We start from the raw sequence: 24,424 nt of genomic DNA, 5'->3' as shown, positions 1-24,424 counted from the left end.
ACACTGAGTGCCCTCTCCACATAGGACTTACTGGTCCACTGGTCTGGGCTCAAAATACTTCCTTAGAGAAAAGGCTATGTAAATCTCAAAAAAATAGTTTCGGGAAATCCTGAAAGTATGTCTACTTGTGAAACCACCATCAAATAAAATCCAGTGACTATGACAACCTGAGTAGAAATTCTTTTGTGAGTATACTTTTTGAAATTTCAAGTACATCCAGCAGGTTTAGGAAATCTTGTTTTAACAGAACATCAGGATTTTATAATTTTCTTCTTTCAGAAAAATCCATCTAAGAAGGAACACAAGAGAAAAAATGAGGACATAAAAAAATCATCTGGACATTACAAGCCCTCTGGACATGTTTCGCTTTAGGACTACTTTTTATCTGATCTATTTTGACAACCCCCATGTGCCACAAAACTAACAAAGATTTGAAGTTTTCTTTCAGAGAAAGTAGAGCAATTCAGTTACTAGCATTAAAGTTTGACTGACCTAGAAGCCAAAAGCATGTTCTTCTCTGCTGAATTTTTATTAATAAGCCAAATTGCTTAACCATTCTCTCTGGAAGCCAAATAAAAAAATAACAGCAGGAATTACCAAAACAGAACAATTTCAAGAACATCTAAACATAAACACTATACCTGAAATGAGGTAAAGCTATCTTTTTACTTGACTGATCCATACAGACACATGACCTGAGCACTGCAGATCTAAGGGATCACTTATTGATTATTCCTGCCAAATCCTCTTTAAACAAAAGGACTGGAAGATGCCATCACACACATAGCTTTTTAAGACAGTCTTTCTAGATTAACTGCTATACTATCATATTCCTCCATTGAACTCAAACCCACACAATCTATATTAAGTACATGTCCAGTGGGAATACAATATGAATTTAGCATAATTTTAAGTATCAGATTTTTCCCATGAATACAGAAATTACCTTCTCAAGAACTCCTCAAATACCTTCATAGATTAGTTTTCACACTGAAATACTATCATGACTATATAGTTAAATCAGCATTACAAATGTAAAATATATCAACTTAACTTACATCAGCTGAAGCATCTCCACACTATTTCCTCAGAGGCTTTCATGAAGAACAGGTCTTGTAGGTAATGGATGGGGTTGAGGATTAGGGAGCATGTACCACTTTAGGGGTATGACAAGTTTCTGCCTACTTTGGGCACATCATTACCTTTCATTCTGTCTTGTATACGCCAATACAGTTTCATCAGACCTCAACCATGCCCATTACAATTTCCCAGATAGACTTCAATGGGTTGGAATTTCTCATTACCAGAGCACAATTCATGAAGAAATCACTTTTATTCTTGCAGGAATAGGGCGGCTTGATATTAAACAGGAGGATTTAAACCAGTTCAGTGGAGCTCAAGAAACCTGAGTCACAAAATGGCTGTGTTACCTCACAGGACATGTGTCAGGGCACAGGTCAGAAACCAGTGCCGAGTCCCCGTAAGGACAGACCAATGAATAGCGAGACCCCAAAGGCCACAAAAAATTCCTGTCACTCACAGCAGGTTCTTGAACCAGATGTGAGTTTTATACTGTGTCACCTTCAAAATGCACCCACACTCCCTCCCACACACATTACTTGTGGCCGCCTCAACCACTCCAGCAAAAAACAGCTTTTTAAAGCTTCTTCATTGCTTCCATCCCTGTGTTTGCCTACAGCCCCGAGGCGCTGTGGCACAGAGCAGCCCTCGGCGCAGTCTGTAAGCCCGAGGGTGGCAGGTTCGGCAGTCTCGGCGGCCATCCGCACGCTGCCGACACACACCCTTCCCTCATGGCGGCGGGACGCGGCGGGCTGAGCCCTGAGGGCTGCGCCGGCAGGGGGCGCCCCGCGCGCGGCCAGAGCGCCCTCAGGGAGAGGGGCGGGTCCGGCCCGGCCGCTCAAGGACACGGCGGGAGAGGAGCAAGCTGTGCCGAGCACCTGTGCACAGCGGGAGGCGAGGGTTAAAGCCTCATGTAAGAACAGGTTGCTTCCCTCTAGTGGGTTTCTCTTTCTGTGACCACGCTTCATACGGAAATATTGCTCCATAGGTCCGATCCTAACCCCTGCAGACAGACGGTGAAGCACAATGCAGGTGCCACATCAGGGAGGTCCAGCCCTCAGCACCCAGCCAGTGAAGCCGCACAGCAAAGACGGGCACTAAGGGGTCCCAGCTCACACAGGGCAGTCAGTGTTGAGGGTACGAGAACCAAAGTTTCCTTTCAATGCTTGTGTCTTACCTTTATTAAAGGTGTTACAGAACAATAGCCAGAGCATGCCAGTTTGCTAGCAAAGAGGTCAAGAGTAGAAGAGAACAAAAGGATAAACAACTTGGTGACAAGCAGGTTTCTCTGTTTTCTCATTACTGTTGTCAGACAGTGATGCTGATTAAACAGTGAGAAATTGCCCCTGGAGGATACCAAAATTACATTTCTTCTCCACGTGATCCCAAGCTTTTGCTTCACAAACTCTGGAAAACTGTTTGGAGAAGCTACGATATCACTGCCACTCCAGGAACTTTCTTCCTTTTTGGATAGCTGTCCACATAGCTTACAGACAAAAAAGGAAATCATTTACCAAACCTCAGTAAACTTGCATTTTCACAGTAGCACTGGGAAAAAAAAAAAAATCTGTATCTTGCTCAAAAAGGATGAAATCTAACCAAACAACCTACAGCTGTAGATTTGATTCTTTAAACACATTCTAGTTTCCAGCTTACAGGAGAACCAATCCAGAAAGACAAAAGTCAGCTTACTTGGCTTCAGAGGACCTTACACAGTGAGTGAGGCAAATGTAACCAGGGCTGCACTTTAAAGATAGAGTGAAGAAGTTTTACTCATCCATCATACCTTTTGTTTTCTAGTATCAGTAGGTGATCATCTTTAAGGAAGTTGAGGGATCAGAATTGAGGAATATACCAGTTGCACTTTACAGATTAACAGCCACAAAAACAGAAAGCAACTATACAACCTCCGGTTTCACAGAACTAGCTTCATTTGTAACACTTGACGCAACAAGATTAACTGCAACAAGTGAAGAGAGCTACATCCATAAAGTGCTATTTTTGTTAAAGTGGCTAAAAAAAAAAAAGCACGACTACAACAGATTTGGGTATTCGGTGGTGAGATTGTCGATGTCCTCCAAGTATTTCATTTCAAGCTCTGTGTTTTTTGATGAAATTGATGAGCCCGTTTGTTGAGCTATCATGAGATGTCACTGGAGCATCTGACTCCAGTTCAGGCTCAATTTTCTTGGCAAGTTGTTTTCCAAGCTCCACTCTGCATTTATAAAATCAAAAGAAAAAAAGCAATATTAGTGCTACCAACTTACTGTATTTACTATAAGCCATTGATATTAAAAATAGATGCTGGTAAAAAAAGCAACTTCCCAGTGAACACTGATATTTTACCCCTCAAAAATTACTGTCAAAGTATTCAACTCAGTGCCATTCATGAAAAACTGGAGTTCTCATAGTTGCTTAGCTGAGCAGACAGCTCAAATTACAGGATGTCTAAGTGAAGATTTTGTTTTAGAAGTTAAGCAGAGTCTTTTCACCTCAGTATTCACTTGTGTTCTGCAGCCTGCCCCAGTGCAGAATACATTGAGCTGGCTCCTGTTCATTGTTGAACAGGACAGTGCTCATAACTCATCACAAATCATTCACAGGTGATTTGTGTCACCTGAACAATGAACAGCTGAGTTGCAGCCTGGAAGCATCCCCAGCAGGTTCTGCTACAGTATTTAGTTATAGAACATGCTGTGGTTGCGTAGCACTGAAGAACACATACAAAGACTAAGGCAGCTTAGTGTAAACTGATATTCTACACCTGTAGAGCAAATATGCTCTTCAAAACAACCCCTCACAGCATAGGCAGGCTGCACCTGAAAAATCTTATTTCCCAATCCCTCTACCTAAGCCTACATACAGTATGTTGTACAGTTCATATTACTACAGATTAAAGAATCTGATTAGCTCCTGATTAAGTCTTTCATTTTTAAGTGACACAGTGACAGACTCCTCCCAGCTGCTGTTGTGCTCATGGAGCTCCAGCACAGCCCTCAGTCACAGATGCAGCCTGCATGAAACCAAGGGCTCCCACATACACAGACCTCTGCCAGGAATGTTGTCTCTCCAGTACAGGAAAAATAAGAGGTGGTCAATCAGACCACCAGTAGTAGGCAGTTTGAGTGGCTCAACAGATGCCACTCAAACTGCCTACTAAATGTTTCTAGAGGTAAAATATTTTTTTTCCCCCCACACACACTATAAAGACATTTCCCTTCCTAATTCTCAGAGCATGTGTTCAGCTTGCTTGACTATCTTCCTCACTACTGCATCTTTTTTACATTCATAGTATTTTTTAAAATTCAACTAAACAGAGGTCCTTAGCCAAAATTGTTATCTACAAGTCATTATGCATGGCTAACCTATGCATAATGCATTATGGCATGGTAACCTATCCCCAGAAAATCTGTTTTCATTTAAAGCCATCCCATAATCATGCACTCTAAGTATAAAACTTTTTCATTGTCTTTTCTCTAACTCATGATAGATTCAATAATCTCTCAGTAAGTATACAAGAAACAAACCAAGGAAACTTACCCCCACTGGTCATAACTGTTAATGTCCCAGACAACTCCTTGAACAAATATCTTGTGCTCATACATGGCTATAAGCAGAAAGAGATTTATCAATAAACTTGATCAGAAAGTCTTCATTAGCATTCACAGATGAGAAATCTATTTACTTACCAATGATGGCTCCCAGGGTGAAGGGGTTGAGTTTTGTAAACATGATTGAATTGGTTGGTCGATTTCCCTCAAAGACCTTTCAAAACAAGAGTTACATTGTCATCTCATATGTTGTAAAATTTACATCAGAAACTTGCAGGTTTTATTCTCGAGTCCACACTGGACTATTTGCGTTAGCAGCAAATACAAAGTCCTGAAAGCTTTAAAGGCCTTCAACCATAAAATTGTATCACTTCCATGTTTTATCACAAACACAATGGAAAATGTGTCTCCAAGCATCACTGCTGGCTACTGTGGGCTACAAGAAGTAACCCAAAAGTCACTAATCTAGGGCAGTGCTGAGATAGCCCATCTTTTCTGGAACACCCCAAAACGCTCCAGAGCCAAAGTGCTGCTCACAGCCTGTTCCAAGTGCCCTGCCAAGGTCCCACTGGTGCCACTCCATCCCAGCTGCCCTTTCGCCCCCAGCAAAGCCCTCACTACCACAGCACCTCCTGAGCCTCCAAGGTACCTTGTGGGGAAGGAGCTTCTCCAGAGCCTCTCCGCTCAGCCCAGCCGCCTGAAGCTCCTTGCGAGCCTCATCAGCCGTCTTCCCTTTCATCAAGGCCTCAGTCTGAGCAAGGAAGTTGGCCAAAAGGATCTAGCAGGTAAAAATAAACACAAATTACCCCTTGCAGAGCTGGAAGAGTGGTACCTGGTGCTTGAACTAAGACCTAGTCTAGACTTACAAGCCAGTTTTAACACTGTGACAGTAAAATATGCAGCAGTTTTAGCTATTGCTTCCTACCTCAGAGTGCCAAGAGACTTAATTACTATTTTAGAGTACACATATCCAAAGACAACCAAGACAGTTTTCCAGAATCCTGCCCCTGCTGAACATGGCAGCAAGTGAGACCAGAGGAGCCAGGACTTCACACAGCCCTTTCACCCAGTATAGTCTATGACTATCTCATGCTACACCCTATCGTGGAAAAATGTGGAAATGTGCAAAGATTAGTCAAAGGTAACCAGCTAAGATGTACTTACTCATCTGTATGCAGGAAAATCCCCACAGCTTACCATACACACCAATCCCTACCAATGCACTGCAAGGTTTTAGTTTAATGCTCCCTGTCTAACGTTAGCCTGCAAATTTATCTGTGGTTTTGTCTTACCTGAAGATACAGTAAGTTTTTCATAGTCAAATGAAATCTTTTCTCCCCTTCTTTTGAGAAGTCATACTTTAAATTTTCACCTGTATTTGGTGTTACTTGATGAAAAACTACTATTACACAATTTAAATAGCACTTGTATACTGAAATCATGACAAGACTGAAATGCAGTGAGTAAAGATGCTTTTTCTGAAGTATGCAGTAAATAGTTGACCTGAACATGTTTCCACCTTTGAAGTTAAGAAAAATCTTAGTTCATTGAAAATCCTTAGTCAGATGATACATTAAACTAAAAACTGGACAGGTTAAAAACATCTATGCAGAGGGCCATCACTCCACCCATACCATTATATTCACCAAATTTTGTCCTAGAATTTAAGACTTGAAAGCTTCCTCAGAGATGCTGTCACATCAGGTCTGAGAATTTGCTTCCTCCTACTCTGCAAGAATTACATTCCTTACAATTCTTCAAGGAGTTCTCTCCAAATACTTAATTGCTTAACTCTTTCCAGCTTCAGTAGGCCCACAGGAAACACCACTGAGCTGCCTCAAGAGCTGTCACTGCAAATACTTCAAGAATAAACATACCACAGCATTATATATTACATATAACATGCGATATTTTTAAATCTATTGTGAATGTTGACAGAGCCTTTGTGTACAGTTTCAAAGGGACATTTAGAAATATCACACAATGCAATACCAAGCTTCAGTGCTTTGAGCCACAATAAATATGGTGCCCTAACTAAGAACTTACCTTGTGATGCAAGCCATTTCTGATGGGGTGCTGGGTCTGCACTGGGATCAGGAAGTCACAGGGAATCATGCGAGTTCCTGTAAGAAAAGCCAGGTCAATAACCCTGCAACAGGTAAGTCTTAGAAAAACCTTTACTTCTCACCCCATTTTCAGAGTTACTGGCAGACTCAGTCATTTTCAAAAGCCTTAGGGAAGAGCATTATTATTTGCAGCAGGGTTAAGTAACAATACAGCTCAGTAGTTTCAGCTGTATTTGACCACCTTATTGTAGCTAAAACCAGCCTTCACAAGCCACTAATTAAAAATCCCATAGCAATGTGATGCTAGGTTAGATAAGACTCCAACCTCTAAACAAGTGCAAACTCTGCAGACTCTTGCAGCTCTGTAGCCGTTCAGACTTTAATTCCAGAACAAGGTATTTAATAATTTGTTTACCTTGGTGAATGAGCTGGTAGAAAGCATGCTGCCCATTGGTGCCAGGCTCTCCCCACACAATAGGGCCAGTGCTGTAGTCCACACGAGAGCCTTTCTTGGTAATGTACTTGCCATTAGACTCCATATCACCCTAAAGAAGGGAAGGCCAGGACCACTCAGTATCAGTACAAGTTTCCATACATACTTCACCTACAATAAATAGTGCTTGTTTAGAGAAATTTTCTAAGCATCAGGGATACAGCTGCCTAATTTATGGACATCAAGATAACAGAGGTATGAGGAAAATGTCTTTAAGTGAGCAAAGAAGCTGATATTGATCTTGGCACCAGGCTCTTTAGGCAGCTGATTACATGAATTAAGTGACCACAGTTTTAACTGACACATGCATTCAGGTCCCTGAACCAGGACAGAAGCTTATCTTCACTTTGCTGTAGGAAGCCTTGCTCTGCCGAGCCCTACCTGCTGGAAGTAGGCAGCAAAGCGGTGCATGTACTGGTCATAGGGCAGCAAGGCGTGCGTCTCACAGCCGTAGCAGTTGATGTACCACACCCCCAGCATGGCCAGCAGAACGGGCACATTCTTCTCCAGGGGGGCAGTGTGGAAGTGATTATCCTATGTGACACAAAGGAAAGTTACACTTCTGATAAAGCAGCTGCCATCCCTCCCAACTCCTACATTGTTTTTATTGTTGTGTTGATCCAATGAGCACTTCCCACAAACTGTCAAGAGGACATGGGGAGCTGAACTTTAGAAACCAACCTGCCTTCAGTTTCCTTACTAACAAGTCTAAAAGAGGAACATCTGAAATGGGCATCCCACACTCACCATCCAGTGGGCTCCAGCAAGCAGACTCTCAAAGTTGTCAAAACCTAACAATGGAAAGAAGTCAGTTTGTATTTACTATTAGAACTGAAACTTCATTTTTCTTATAGAGACAATTGTGAAACAGTTTTGATTCCCTGTTTGCAGCAAGGGCTCCCAACTACTAATCGAGTTTAAAGCTGCACTTAAGACTTCTCCTGAAATTTGCATCCCATAAGCCAGATATTTGCTTATGCCTGAAGCCCAGACTTCAGAGCAAGCCCAACTTCATGAAACATGATTCAAAAACCTTTGCCTAAAATCTCCATTCAGGCAGAATGAACAACTAGAAGGAAAACAGAGGCATTTAATACAGAGGCTGCTTTGAGGCCAGAGTTTTCAGCAAGTCTGAAAATTTCAACACTTCACAGCCAGTGGAAGAGACATCCCCAAAAAACCAGAGCAAGGTTAGTACAGCAGGGATTTCTGCACCTGTGTGCGGAAAAACAGCTCTAATAAGATATTCTCAAAGAAAAAGGCTACCCCTCCCTTTCCTCTTCTCTCTTAACTATTCACCTGAGCTTTCTTTGCTTCATAGGGTATTTAAACCTCCATTCACTTTCCCAAATGAATAGTTTCACTAAGGCTAGTGTTTCCTGCAAAAACAGAAATCCTGATTCTTACATAGCAATTAGGAGATGAAGCGTTTGGAATCAAAGCAGCAGCTCTACCTATGGTCAGAGGCCAGCTGTGGGAGATGAGGGGTCTAAGAAGTGCAGATAGGCTGGCACATCAGCATTCGGCACCAAATCTGTCTGACAGCAGCAATGAATAGTTTATTGCAGACAAAACAGGAGGTGCCTGACTTGCTTATTTTGCTCTTATAATACTTTTTTTTACACATGAAAACTCCTATTCATATAATTCCAAAAAACAGCAAACCCAACGTTATTCTTTTAACCCCAGTCTAAGAGAATTCTAACTTTTGTCTAGAAAAATAAACAACATTATAGGTTCAGACTTTAAACATCTGAAAGCAGTGATGAGGGAACAAATGCAATCATCAGGCCCGATAGCCTAGACAAAGTACTGGGAACAAAAGGAATTAATAGGAGACAGAGATAGTTAACAATGCTAAACAGAGCTCATATGCAGACCTGGAGACAGGATTTTGGTGTTTAGCGTGTGTATACTTACAGATACTAAATATTCTACCTCAAGTTTAGGAATGCCAGTTGCAAAGTCTGATTTTCAACACTGACACAGCTTTACATAAATCAGGCACTTTTGGCTATGTAACTAAAGCAATGGAATTTAACTACTCGTACCCAAGTACAGGGTAATTTCTGAAACTGTATTTGCAGTACTAAAATATCAACATTTCCATTGCATTCCACGTCATTTTTTAGCACCCACATCCAACCACTTAGAGTAGGCAGGTAAATAGGATTTGCCCCAAATCTGACTCACAATCTACTATTGTTAACATACTCCATATTCCTGAAGCAAGCAAGCAATTCTTGGCATGGTGACATCACAGGAATACCTACCAATATGCAGGGCAATGGAGAGACCAATGGCAGACCAGAGGGAGTAGCGGCCACCAACCCACTGCAAACAAGAGATGGTTGACAGAAGTGCAAGGCTTTTACATTCAAACTATTAGAAAACAGCAGCATGTGTTCAGACTGTTCCCAGCAAAATCAATACTCTTTCTGGTGATAGTTCACCGTATATATTTGGCACAGCCAAGGGAACCTGCACTTTACAGTGCACCCTAATGAATCCTTAAGTATGCCTTTTCTGAGAGTCTGAAGTTATCCTACTTGTCCAATTTTTAGAACATCTGTTGAAGTAGATACCTTAATGCAAGTTCACTTCCAAATCCTGAATTGGCAGCTTATATAACTGCTTTCATAGTATCACTCTTCTACAGGGAAAGCCTGCTTCAGCAAAATTCTGACACTTAGGAAAGGTAGCATTTCAGAAAACTTCTGAACAGCCGCTCATTTGTCAGGCAATTAGTCAATGAGACAAACCAACCTGTTTCTAATTAAGTATAAGGACCAAGACTAAGGGCAGTATACTTAAAATACGCATCTGCTACAAAATCTCCAATCAGGCTCCCATTTCTGAAGCCTGACCTTTACCAGGCCTAGGTTATATACCATAGACACCAACAGGCAAATGTCACAGCTTATAATAACTACTCACACAGAGGAATAAGCCAAGACTATCTCCTGTTACTCAACAGCTGATTAGACAGCTAAGAACATAGAAGACTCCTCTTCAGACTTTTGACTGGAGGATTTTAACAGAATGGGTAAGAGTTCTCAATTTGCCTTTAGTTAAGGGCTTTCAGGTATTTCAGTGCACTGAACACAACTCCTATAATTTAGGTGCTTTTGCAGTTTCCAGACATCTAGTTGGAATCCTCTTATTTGCCTCAGAAAAAGCTAACAGTTAACATCTACCACATAATATTAGACATTTACTTACATCCCAAAACTCAAACATGTTCTCTGGGTCAATTCCAAAGTCTTTAACTTTAGGCTAAAATAAACATGTAAAAACACCGTAAGTAAAACCAGCAGTCATAAAAAGTTTTATACCAAGCAAACAAACACAAGTTAGGTATCTATTAAACAAACAATACCACAACTACATCTATTTTAAAAAATGCGTAGCATCTATCACAAAAATTACATTTTCATTTCCAGAAATAACTATCACTACTCACTATTAAAAACTGCATACATTCATTTTCTGATGAATCTAAGTGGCCATAAAGTTAAAGCTGGACTGACATTCAGTTTACATTTAAGAGAACCATAATGTCAGTCCCTGACAGCCTGTCAATGACTGCAGTGTTGTGCTAATTGCTGCCAGTCACTCTACTTCATACTTTTTAATGAAGCACCACATCAGTGTGCTCATCATAAGCTTTATTCAAACTGCCTGCACTACTTCTGCTCCTACCTGGAGTTTAGAATAACATTTGTTTATGTAACTGCATTCACACACACACTTAAGCAATTAGAGGTAACACTCATTAATAACAGGAGTCATTTCAAGCATAAGAGCTCTCAATTTCAGATTTAAAGCTCTAGCAGAAAAAGCATATATCTATAATCAAGGTTCTGTCTTGGTACAGTTCAATACTCTAGAAGTGTTTCAGTTACTTTGAGTAGAAAAAAAAAGGCTTCCTTTCAAGAGGAATGCTGAAATTTGGTACTCAAGCGTCTTAAAAGATAGGCTTCCCTACTGGATTTTAAAGTAAGGCTGTCTTAAAGGTACATCGGAAAAATACACTAGATTGGCTATACTTACAGCATTGGTAGACAAGGCAACAAAGTGCTTGGCCACAGCTGAAGGCTTAAGAAAAATAAACACACAGTTAGATCTAGAATATAACTCTTTTCATTTCTGGTTATAAAGCTGATCTGCTACCATTTAAACAAAAAGCTGTTGACTATCATCAGTTGTTTCTGTGTTACTAATTTGTAATCATCTTATTCAGATTCAGCTTGGGATTTGGCAGCACACCCAAAGAGAACGTTCTGATGACATTCTCACCAAGCCCTCCAGAAGCATTCCCTCTTGAGAGGGGCACACCCTCTCCTTCAGAGTCTGTTATCAGCCTGTACACCACCACCACAGCTCTGGAGCAGATGGTGCTCAACATACATCCACTGCCCTTCCAGCCAGGGTCAAGAAACCAAGACAACTTGAATTACTGATAAAGGTCAAGCTCCAGATTTAGACCAGTCTTTCAGAAGGTGTTCTGGTGAACAAAAATGAGTTGTCTGAACAGTAGTGTAAGGAGGAATTTCAAAGCCCAGCTTTCAAACTAAGTACAGTCACCCTGACTGGAACAGGTTACAGACCATCTTAATTACCTGAACAGGCAGTATCTGCTTTTTTCCTTTTAAGAGTTAGAAAAAGGAGAGAATGAGACAAATACAAGGTTTCTATTCATAGCACAGCCATCTGCCAGAGAAATGTCAGTGTATCATTCCAACCATAGCTTCATTTCTAGTTTTTAAAGACTTGGCAACAATTTAAAGGTAATGCCATACACAGTATTCTTGTGTTTTCAATATCAGTCATTCTACCAAATTATTGGTCAGCTCTAAGGCACACACTACACTCCATTACTCAACAGGCAAGATTGGAGGAACGATACATGACAACTATGTATAATGAAAAACTAGTGGGTTTATCACTTTGATTGGACAAAATGGTCAGTCATTAACAAAGTACTGAAATGATCTAAGTACATAATTTACTAAGCTTATGTTTGGGCAATTACTGGCTTTGCTCCAAAGCACACAGAATAATCATGAAGAAATTGCACAACAAAAGCTGTTGCATTCTGTTACTTAAGCTAAACATCTCAGACTTACATCATTAGCAGCACGCAAGAACCACTCTTTGGCCGTTTCTGCATTGGTGATGGTTTCCTGGGTGGTGAAAGTCTGCACATTGGAAAGCAAGCAAATAAATAAAATACTGTTCTTAAAATGGAAACAACTTCAGGTTACTAAAGCATCACATGTTCAGATAACCAGAGCAGAGCGATTCTAGATGTTCTTAATACACGGCTGCTGCCAGATTACAGAAAAAAGCCAGCTTATGAATCCAGTAAACACTAATATTGCTAGATTTACCCATCTTGTTTTAAACTAGTATGTATCTGAGATCTGAATAATTATCCCCTGTCTCCTACCTTCCCACTCCCCAAACTGTTCTGCAAAACCTTGAGAATAAGGTCTTTAATTTTTTAGTAAGAGACTAAAGTTTTACTGTTCAACTAAAAACAAACTAATTGAACATCAAAACAGGATAACCAAGCTGATTGTCCTATTGTTTTTCAATTCTTACTTTTTCATGGAAGAACACTCATTTCTGCCAAGACTGTCATAATTTTTCACTGATTAGAGGAAAACATTTTCCTGCTTCATGAAGTGTGCACAGAAGTTCAGTCATGCAGTTTTGCAAGTATCTACAACCATTCTGATTTACTCAGCCATCAAAATTTAGCTTTAAGGGTGAATGTTAGATTCATCCTACTCTCATCCATCTCAGAAATATTTCATTATGAAACATAAGCCTGTTATGGAAAGAAAAAAATGCCATTCATCCTCTTCCAAATATATCCAATTATCTAACTACAGTCTGGCAAACAAACTCAAGTGTTACTCTTTCAATTTGGCAGTTTTCTAAGCCTTTGAACCGTGATCCCTGGACTCAATTATTCCAAGTGACCATTAGTATTACTTTGTGTAATTTCCTTATTATTCCATAAGCTGTTGCTCAGCTGCAGCACTGCCAAGATAAGATAATGAGCACTGTGCAGAGCATGGCCAGCACTGCACACATGTTCATTTGTTGCAGATTGTCTCCAACAGCAGAAAGGTTCTACTGTACTTTACAAATGAAGACAACCCGAGTTACATAACCATGAAGTTTGTCTCCACCTCTTTCCTCTTCTCAGACAGAAGCATTCCTCAGAGGAAGAGGGCTGCTAGCAATTATGCTTACAGAGTAAGCTCTTAGCAAGGCAAGACTTAAAGGCAGCTATTCAATCTGTAATCAGAAATAAGTGTCATCTTATGAAGTACCAGCTGACTATCTTCACCTCTTTAAGTAAAGCAGCTTAGTATTTATAGCACTCAAATAACTCAGCATTTAAGTTATTTAGGTGAAGGTATTTTGTGACTACCCTAAAATAAAATGGAGATTCTTAAAACTACATGCAATTCATTAATGCAAAAAACCAGAACACTTAACAAGTAACACTGTACTTAAAATAAAGGACCAAAAGACATTTAGGAATTAAGGAACATACAGAATTTCAAAGAAATAATGACATTGGATCCTACACTCCACCTACAGAGAAGTGCAGGAAAACAAACTTTTGTGAATAAAACTGAAACCTGGATTGACTGAGAAATAAATCCCAGACAACATGAAATTTTTCATGTATCTTATTTAGGTAAAGTAATTCTCAGCACTTGACTTACAGATCCCCAAGTATTTCAGCAACAACACAAGCCTGTACTGCAAGTTTAGAAAGAATCACAACAGGCCTGTTTAGAAATAATCCACACTGGAAGCCCCTGATCTAGACATTCCTGTGGACAGACATCTCTTCTGACTGAATTCTTTACAGGCAGAGCAAGTCACAGGCAGTGCTTGTATCAGACATACCTTTGATGCAATGATGAAGAGAGTAGTGTCTGGTTTAAGTTCAGCCAGGGTTTTGGCTATATGAGTACCATCAATGTTGGACACAAACCAGACACGAGGGCCTCCCTTGGAATACGGTTTCAGGGCTTCAGTTACCATCAGAGGGCCCTGGATAGAAGCCACAATTAGATTTTATCCTCACTGTAAGCATGCACACAAAGATGTGCAGGGTGCATAGAAGTCAGGAGCTTACCAAGTCAGAGCCACCAATCCCAATATTGACCACATCAGTTATTGCCTTTCCAGAGTAGCCTTTCCATTCACCACTACGGACCCTCTGTGGCAAGAAAAAAATAAAAATGCAATGACCATTTTATACTTACTAAAGCTAGTGATGCCAACCCTGGAAATAGGCTTTGTTTTCAGGTATTGTTGTAGAAAGTTGACAAGGACAGCTTTCAAGCCTCCAGACCTTAAGGCCTATAGTCAGGTCTACCTTCGTAGCTAGACATTGTGTTATGTCTAAGATTGATGTTGCAGTGTGTTTTTACTTCTAACACTTACTGAAGTTAAACTCTCCCCTTCTGTGTGGATTGCTGTAGCACTTACAGTGCTTGCCCAAGCAAGAGACATCTATCCAAAAATGAAAACATCTTGGGCATTAAATTATTTACAACAAATATTTGAACCTGAAGCAGCTCTTTAAGTGTCTAACTAGCAAAAACTTCACCAACTGAACTGGAAGACAATATTAGTAAAGTCAGAGATAAGAGATTTACTGGCAAACCAGACATTCTAAAAGCTTTTCTATTGCAAGTATGCTTTGCATTAGGATTTATTTCTGGGCTTCACCTTAACAGCACATGGTGCAAGTTCCTGCTCTGTTCTTGTTCTTTAAGAGTCACTGAGTTTCAAAACAAAATCACAATCATTAAATAAACTCTACACTGAATTTTGTCCATCATCTACCACCTATGCATTCAATCTGTTCCAGTCACAAAAGCAATCTTTCTAGTATCATGAATACTTCCAAGTACATTCCCCAGGTCTAAAGCAATTTTTCTACAAAGCACTTGGTTATGCTGGTACTTGCTTTCCTTTACTACAAATGTTTAAGCTTTTCATTTTTCCAAACAGAAAATGCAATTTTAATATACAGCATTCCTCTACCTCATAGAGGATACATAGTCTTAAAATCCCATCTGCTAAGTAAGTGACTGAACCAGCATATTTGTTAGTATTTTCAAAGAAACTGCTTAACATGATTTTTTATTTTGCAGAGAAGATATATCTGCATAGAAAATGATATTCACAGGCTTTGATAATTCAAATCATACAGCAAACAAGAGGATGGCACCTGTGAAAACTCTTGTTTTGCACTACCAAAACCTTAATCAGCTAGAAATCCTACAGTGGCAGACACCACTGAATTTCCATGGCCATTCAATTCTCACAGCATATGAGGAAAGTACCAAATTCACACCAGCTGGTGCCAGTTACTGTGATTTTGGAACTTATCATTAAGAAATGGACAGACTGCAAGCTCATTTTGCATAGGTTAGAAGTATGAGTTGGCAGTTAAACAGGGCACTACCACCTGCATAAGGCTCACAACAGCAAGCAAGCAGGTCCAGGACCTCACAGCCTTGTTTAAAACACATTAAAACTACTCAGGGAGTTTTTAGTGCAAACAGTAAAATCAAAGTAATTTGACCTAAAACCAGAAGGTCCTTAAGAAACTATTTAAATAGAGCATAATCAAATAGCAATTGAGCTGGGAACTTCTACCTCTCTCCTGATTTTACACAAATGTTAAGAGGCAGTTTCTACCTCATGCAGCCAATTAGTTGAAAAATTGGCAAGAAATAAAGTAATATTTGAATGGTACTTAATGATTTACAAGACCTCCAAAGTACACACAAGATGACTGCTGAAAGAGCAAGATCTAGGGACCCCATTAAAGATAAACAAAACTGGAAACAGAAAGAAAAAAGTGAATCAATAAAACCAGCTCCAACTCCATGCTTGAGCCAGAAGTATCATAAGTCTCAAAGAAGGACACAATAATTCATGTGAACCAGGGTACAATCAACACTTCACAATACACATGTAAGAACCTGGCTGCGTATAGAACAAATATATGAAAAATAAGCTGTGGTGGTACTATACCTGACAGAAATGTTTCATTTTGTCCAACACTTTGTTTACTTCTGGAACAACATCCTTCCCATCCACAAGGATTGGCACATTGGAGCGATTTCTCAGAGCAATGTGAAGCACAGCTCGGTTCTGAAACAAAGGAAAGAAATCAAGCTCAAGTGTTTTCCAGTTATACCCCAGGGCCTCAGATGCCCCATCCAGCAGGCAAGTACAATCCTCAAGATTTAAAACTCCTTTAGATTAACTGCGATTAGTGGAGCAGTATTTTCAGTGTGTGTACATACACACATCAGCAGCTACCTCAATCACCCTCTCACTTCAACTCAGTGCAGGGGGCTTATGATAGCACAATATGCAAAGTAATAGTTTACTTGGGATAAAAGGCTCGAAATCCCTTTAAAAGCATTTAGAGATTGAAGTTCAGAATTCAGCAATATTCACTACTCAGTGATCTTTATTTTGGCATGCTTTAGGTACGCAAGAATGAAATTGTTTCTTATTGATGACAATAGTGAAAAATCAATTACAACAAGCAGCTGAAGTTATTTTCTCTGGCATCTTCTCAATTATCCCAAGTAGACCATTTCATACAGGAAGAGACAAATAACTTAAACATTTGACAACAACAGATACAATAGCCACATTCCTCCATCCACTGCCCACAATTAAATGTTGCCTGAACACTTGCACACCAAATATGTAGGCAGCTGTTGTGTTTAAGACAAAAAATTTCTTAGCATGCACCATTTTATATTACTTCTCCACAGTTACACATAATGCAAAGCACTGAAATCTGGCCTGCAGTTCAGCTGTTTAAGAGCATAGCAGTTTTAATCTAGAATGAAAGAATTAGTCAATACTAATGAACAAATTAAAAAATTAGTCTGCTCTACCTCATTGTTCCTTACTACAATGAGAGGCATTGTGAGACAAAGACAACACAGACAGTATGAACTGCCAAGTTATGACTTAAATACCAAATGCTAATTCAAAAATCATTGAGTTTGTGATTACTGACATGGAATACAAAAAACCTCTTTCATTTGCTAATTAAAGTATATCCACTCAAATTTGGGGTGGACAGAGAATTTTTTTTGCAGCACTCAGCCATGGGATGGTATTTGGTAAGTACTGCTCACTATCAGGCTTGAAGGATGCTTTGTCTAATCAAGAGCAGTCATCATACTTGACCTGATCTCTATGGTTAAGCAGAAGTATTCCCTAAACATCATGTAGGCTATGAAGACTGTCCCAGTGATGAGTGTTCAGATGAGTTACCCTGTAATGCTCTTTGTACCATATCAAGCTCCAAGTTTTAACTCGTCTGGGACAAACACCTGGCACCAACACACACAGGTGCACTATAAAGAATTTCCACATAAGCACACACCATGCAGTCAACGCCAGCAGCACCAAGTACAGACAAGTCTAAAATACTTCAGACAAATATCCAAAAAATGTTCTAAAGCAGATCAAGAGTAGTGGACGAGTCAGTTCTTGCCGTCAAGCAGCTCCCTTATGTCTTACTGCTTTAGGTTTATTCATGCTGTTTGACAGCATCCTGCTTAACATCTGACAATTTCACATTGTCCACAAGCTCCAGAGCCAAATGAACCTGATTTGATATTCTATACAAACAGAAAAATTAGGCAAACCCCCTCTAAGTCAACTTCTGAACTGGAAAGAAGCAACTGAGAAACAGCCTGATAAAAAAAGAAGCATTTCTAGACTTTTAAGATATATCAAGTGGCATCAAGACAGTAGGAAAAGAGGGAACTAGCAGCAGAAGCCAAACATATCACAGTTCAATATTGTGTTTAGGTGCTTTCTGTGAAAATTGCATCCTTCTGAGACTTCAGCTGCTACACCTGCTCTCAATACACAGCAAAGAACAACTCTATAATATATAGTGAGACATGGGCTAACCCTGTAATAATTTGTGTTATGTGAGGCTAGTGAAAGGCAGTATCTGACAAAACAACCCTCCAAACAGATTTAAGACTCCTCACCCTCTTTCCCCGCTTTCTTTTTTCTCTAGCTACATCTGCAAATTGAAGGCATCAACACAGAAGGAACAGGAACCATTTCTCCAGTGAAACTGTATGTTTGTGTCTGTGCCTTTTTACAAACATGAATCATTCACAAACAATACAATGTCCAACTGCCAAGTTGCACAAGCTGTTGGCTATTGATTGATTTTAAGCAAAGTCAAAGGAAATACTGGTTTCTCTGAATTTGACTCAAACATACTAAGTAGCCTTAATTTTTAATGCAGACTAATTAAACCCACTATGCTGTTGAGTACTCAGTTTTCATCCTATTTTTAATACCAGAAAAAGTACAGTTGGCTTTCTGTATGTTTTAGTAAAGATTTAACCATAACTACAACCTTCAGATCTACAAAAAGAGGAAGGTACTCATCCTCTTACTGAAATACATGGCTAATTTCCCAAGATTGTTTATAGTCTTGACTTTCAAATGTACCCAAAGACAAGTAGCATCACAGCCCAAAGCAGAAAGTCTTACACAAGCCTCCCTCACACCCTTTAGGCAGTTTACTAAGCTTTATGAACACTAACATTAGGCAAAAGCATTTAAGGGATACCTGGAATGCAATACTCTGCTCCATGCCCTTTGCAAGGTCTAACTCATCTTCCTCTCTACAAAAGAGGGAAGAGAAAAAAAAAATACCACCAAAACATCTAAAATAAGATACACTGAAGGAAGGAGTTTTTTAGCAAGAACTTTAAAATTTTCTCTTGAAACAGTGCAGCAAACATCACAACCACTCAGCATTTCAAAGGAATATTTAAAGTAAGTTTTTTCAGGACTTTGCTTACACAGATGCATAAACATCCACAATACACAGGCACAATTAAAGTGGAAAGAACCACGGACAGAAATAGCCTTACCTCAGTGAAGTTGATCTTCTCTCCACTAAACATGCGCTCTCTGGCACTTTCCACACCCCTTGACTTTGCCTGAGAAAGGTAAATACAGATTCCTCTTAAAATAGTGGTAAGTCAACATGCACTACAAAGGTCCAGCTACATTAAGGAGCATGAACATTTAACACAAGACAGGGAAACAAAAATTATGATGGATTAAATGACCCACTAGATTCTAGGTTAAAAAAAAAGATTCTCCTTTTTTAAAATAAGTATTTTTATGCAGATCTGCATTGAAAAATGGCTTTGTAACTTGGGGCTACATGATAATGCAAGAATTTGAATCCTGCCAAGATTTGTAAACAGATGCCTTTTAACTTGTTAGCTAATGTTTATAAATGGTGCTAGAATAGTGAGTTGCAGGTAAAAACTATTTTGTTCATTAATGCAAGATCTTAAATAGTTACCAGTTCCATCAGCATTTTCATCACTTCTTCTGTAACAAGGTTCTTGGAGTAATCCAGTAAGATATCCCCATGGTCAGTATTCAAGGTCAAGCTGTCAAAACCAACAGATTGTTTAATTGCACATTCCTGAAGGGTGGCTCTTTTAAGCAAGACAATAGTAACTCCACTATAGATTACAAAATAATGAGAAACCTAATTAGACTAAGTTATTAAAGAAGATGTGAGTGACCAATTTGCCCAACAAGTTTTATAAAATGACTGCTGTTTTTTTTGAAAACCATGTTTTTCAACAACCTGAATTACAGTGTCCACTTTCTGCTTGTGAAAACCCAAATACAGTGAAGTATGTTTGATGTATAGTTGGACAATCAAATACTGTTTCCACTGAGCCACCAGCATTCTCTAGCAATAATAAACCTTTTCCTTATGTATTATCAGTAAAGAGCTTGTCACATTCTTCTGCTGCTGGAAAATTAAACTGTCTTCCTACAGGTCCAAGTCTTCAACAAGTCTAATTTAAAAATCTGTACAACTTCATGTACCAGAAGCATTCTGTCAACTACTATACAGAATTAAACCCCATTTGTACATGGTTTAGTCTCACAGTCCTCATTGATTCAGTGGATGTCTCCAAATTATTTAATTAATGATCTGCAAGCTACAGCCTAACCCTTCAGAATACAGGCACTTGTATGTCCACATCTGAGAGGAAACACAGAAATGGTAGCCCAGTAGAAACCAAGTGAGCCCATTTGTATTTACTATCCGTGTATCTATGTGATAGGTTCTACAGCTCCTCTAGGCCTTTACAACACTGGATTTTTACCTTCAATTTCTTCTTCGCAATCATTTCCAACCAAATCTATGCAATTACTCTAACTGAAGGGTTGAATTCTGTAAGTCAGCCTTTGATAAAAGCACATCTTACTCTCCCTGTTGCTCCACACCCATCCCCCCCCCCCCCCCCCCCCAGGAAATTGCAGCCATCAAAATTCTCAGTGTTTCTGCCTTGTTCATTGTCTCCCCTTCTTTTTCTTTCTCAATACCTGAGCACAGAAACATGCTCTGTCATTTCAGCTGCCACATATGCCAGAGACTTCACAGGGACACACCATCACGTAATTGTTATTCATACATAACATGACAGAGCAGGCATGATTCTTCAAAGGAAGAATGGAGCTGAACTTGCAATAACTATAATAACCAGCAAGGCCTTAACATTTCAGTGGTTTCACTAACTGTTAACTTCATTAACTGTTCATTAACAATAACATCCTTTTTATGGTCTTAAAGTATATGAGTGAATAAGGAAAGGAAGGTGTCTTCAAGCACAGTCTTAGAACCACATTTCTTTAATAAATGAGAACACAGACAAACAAGAAAAAGCAGTATCAATGCTTTTAACCACCGTTCTCTTCAGCAGGCTGCCAGCAGTGATCCTGAAATTTCCCCTGACCACTCAGCACTAGGATCCATGGGATATCGCTAGCTAAAGGAAGGACTGGTTTGTCTCACCCACCACATTTGCTATTCACTGATACAGAAGAAAAATAAGAACAAGTCTTTGAAATTCGATGCCATTTATCTACAGACACATCTCAGACTTGAACACATTTCACTAATGATACATCAACATCATTGGTATACTAACACTTCTTCAGTTTAAGTTTAGGAATGCTTCCCCTGTATTAAACTGCGGATGATAGCCTCTCCCAGTGCTCTACTCCACAATGAAAAGGATTTTGTGCTTACTTGACATGTTTTACATCTACAATACATTCTTTTACATATATGAATGAAAATCAATCTCACTAGACCTATAAGACAGTATCTCATGAAATTATGGCTTGATTCAAACCACTGCTCATTTGAAGAAACTGCAGAAGTGTGCCACCCAAGACATTTGAGGCAAAACCAAATCAAGTAACGGCTACCAGATTTAACTTCCCACGCACAAGGTGAAGCGGACAGGGTACAATGTAATCTTGTGTTAAGCCCTTACAGCAAGGGATCCCTCCACCCTTTGTTTAGACAGAAGCCCCAAACCCTGCAGCTGAGCTGCGTTCTGCCCAACTACCCACTCTGCAATGCAGCAGCTCATGGCAGTGCTGCTCAGGGGGGACAAGAGCCTTGTCACGTAAGCCACAGCCACTTCTAAGTGATGCAGCCCTTAACCTGCAGCATCTCAACGATTTCATCTCCCATCACATTTTCCATTTGCACTGGAGGCTCTTTCTTATCCTTGATAATGGACAAGCCAAGCAGCAGGAGCATCATTCTAGTGCTTTCTGTCTGCATCAGGGGTACCTTTGTCAGCACCCAGATATGTCTTACCTGCTGAATTTTATGATGGCTGCATCATATCTGTTCTAACCCTTTCAAAACCAGCAGTTTCTAGTGAACAACCCCTGTTGATAAGAACTCCTGCTCCTACCAGACCTTACCACCTTGGGTGGCAAAGAAGGCAAAGATCTCTTACAGGTGTGACTACACTTCTTATCAGGAAAACAGGATATACAAATTCTGAACTAGGAAAAAAAAGGACAAAAGGAAGAAAGAATCTTCTGTATATCTATTCTATAGGACGCAATCAGTGAGTATAAGCTTCCCACAATATTAAATAAGATACCTGTGCTCAGATATAAAATAGATTAAAAACTATTCACACCAGTCTGAAATTCCTCCTGAACCAGTATCAGGAAGCACTTTCACCTGGGTACCGCTTCTCTTTTCCTTCTAAAAGGAAGGGAGTCAATGATTTTACAACAATATCTAGCAGAAATAAAAAATATTCATAAAGTCTAATTTCACATGAGGGAAGTTGCAAACTACACAGGACCAGGTGGCCAAACCTCCAGACTACTTTGGTTTTCAACAGGTATTGACTACCATCCTCCTGCTGATCTGGCTCAGAGTGGCCAGCACTGGTAAGAGTACCAGTGAAGCTGTCAGCTCTGCAATTGGACTTTGCTATGAGGAAGTTCTCCTAGACTAGAATGAAACGACTTATCAGGAAACAGGACTGAAATAATTAAAAAAAAGAATTAAGATAGATGAAGTAAACTTAAGACACTTCAACTGTTTACTTATGGGCAGCACAAGAGGACATGAATTAGGGCAGCTATTTGAAATAAATAACCTCAGTACAGACCACTTCACCAAAAAAAATACTGGAGATAAGGAAAAACTTGCCTCGAGAACTAGGCCTACTAGTGAGGATCAAGCAGATTTGTATAAGATATTACTGATAAATTTCTTAACAATATAAAAAGCCACATTAAAAGTGGCAGGTGAAGTCAGTACTCCAAAAATTTAGCATACTTTTTCCATCGATGCAAATGGTATTTTATCTCTCATATACTGATATGCAGGACTTCATATACAATCTTTAGTTACAATGTAAGAATTTTCTAATGAGCTCAAAAGGGGAAAAGAATCCCTTTACGCAGGACAGTAATGAAAAGCTTGAAGCACACACCAAGTCTTATCACAACACTCTAGAACAGAGGGTGAGTTTGCCTCTATTACCCAGACTCACTTTAAAACTCAAATCTGGGATGCGTCTCATAATATTAGACTTTTCCGACTGCTGCTATAGTACAACAACGTAACCACACACGTGCCTTCTCAGCACGGTCTCCAGCGTGCAAAAAATACGAGTCCCACTTCACAAGATGAAGGCGCTGAACGTTATCACCATGCTTCCACTTGTTACTTCCTCTTCTACCAAAACGCGCTGCAAGGCATTTTCTGTAGCAGCGATCGCGTGAGGCGAGGGAGGGCTAAACCTCCTCAACAGCCCCCGCTGCCCGTCTCAGGGCAGGGTCGTACGGGCGGAGGGGGCTCACAGGGATGCACGGCCCCTCGCGATTCTATCGAAGAGCTTATCATGACTAAGCACGGGGTGCGAGAGGCTGCGAGTGCCGGTCCCACAGTGCGGCTGTGCAAGAGCAGCGGGCGCTGTGCTGCCCGGCACGTACCCTGCTGCAAGGATGAGTCAAGGGCAGGCGGCGCGGCCGCCCCTCAGGGGCTGCAAGGAGCTCCCCCCGCCCCCGGCCCGGCCCCCCGGCGGCGCTACTGGCGCATGTGCCCGGGCCGCCATCGGCCTCGCAGCGCCTGGCGCGGCCCCGCCGTGGCGGGCACAGCACCGCGGGTCGTGCGCCATCCGCTCCCCGCCGGGCCCCGCTCCCGCCCGGGGCTGCGCGGGGGGAGCGAGCGGAGCGGGGGCCACGTAAGCTCTGCCCGCCCGGGCCCGGCCGGCACCGCGCCCCCCCGCCCAGCGCGGCCCCGGCGCTGCGGCAGCACTCGCCCAGGGCCTCGCACGCGGCACCGCCCGGGCGCGGCAGCCCCAGGGCCCGCTGCCCCACTCAGCCGCGGGGCCGCCCGGCCTCACCTGAACTTCTGGAAGCGATCCTTGTCGGCCTCAAAGAGCTGCCGCAGGACGAGCTTGGAGGAGTTGGCCTTGTGCCATTCCACCAGCTTCTTGAAATGGGGGTCGCCAGACAGCGCCATGTCCGCGGGATGAGCAATGGAAAGCGGAATGAACCGAGCAAGGCGAGCGGAGCTGCTGCTGCCGCTTCCGCTTTTATAGCGGCGACGCGGCCTCCTGCGGCCGCCCCGCCCTGGCCTGGCCCGGCCCGGCCCCCTCCCCTCCCTCCGCCGCGGGGTTCCCTCTGTGCCGCGCCAGACGCGGGGAGGAGCGGCCTGCGGGTCCCTGCGCGGGGGCGGCGGCGGCGACTGGAGCCGGAGCCGAGGCCGAGGCCGGAGCGGGGGCCGCGGGCCCCGGGGAACGCGCAGCGCCCCC

The 24,424-nt window shown here is 41.2% G+C and overlaps 1 protein-coding gene across 1 annotated transcript; it reads right to left on the bottom strand.

Moving 5' to 3' along the window:
• Positions 1 to 2,232: 2,232 nt before the first annotated feature.
• Positions 2,233 to 24,197, bottom strand: GPI (glucose-6-phosphate isomerase). Its single transcript, XM_082290338.1, has 18 exons — positions 24,014 to 24,197; positions 19,621 to 19,711; positions 19,178 to 19,246; positions 16,275 to 16,394; positions 14,359 to 14,442; positions 14,127 to 14,273; positions 12,320 to 12,391; positions 11,244 to 11,288; positions 10,413 to 10,466; positions 9,464 to 9,524; positions 7,938 to 7,981; positions 7,572 to 7,724; positions 7,113 to 7,242; positions 6,678 to 6,754; positions 5,281 to 5,409; positions 4,770 to 4,845; positions 4,621 to 4,687; positions 2,233 to 3,295 (listed from the first exon to the last, which is right to left on the bottom strand). The coding sequence occupies exons 1-18, from the start codon at positions 24,130 to 24,132 to the stop codon at positions 3,172 to 3,174; spliced, it is 1,662 nt and encodes a 553-aa protein (XP_082146464.1). The 5' UTR covers positions 24,133 to 24,197; the 3' UTR covers positions 2,233 to 3,171.
• Between the last annotated feature and the right edge of the window lie 227 nt (positions 24,198 to 24,424).

This window comes from Coloeus monedula (assembly GCF_965178545.1).
Source record: "Coloeus monedula genome assembly, chromosome: 13".
NCBI lineage: Eukaryota > Metazoa > Chordata > Aves > Passeriformes > Corvidae > Coloeus > Coloeus monedula.
This window is presented reverse-complemented; position numbering and strand designations above follow the sequence as displayed.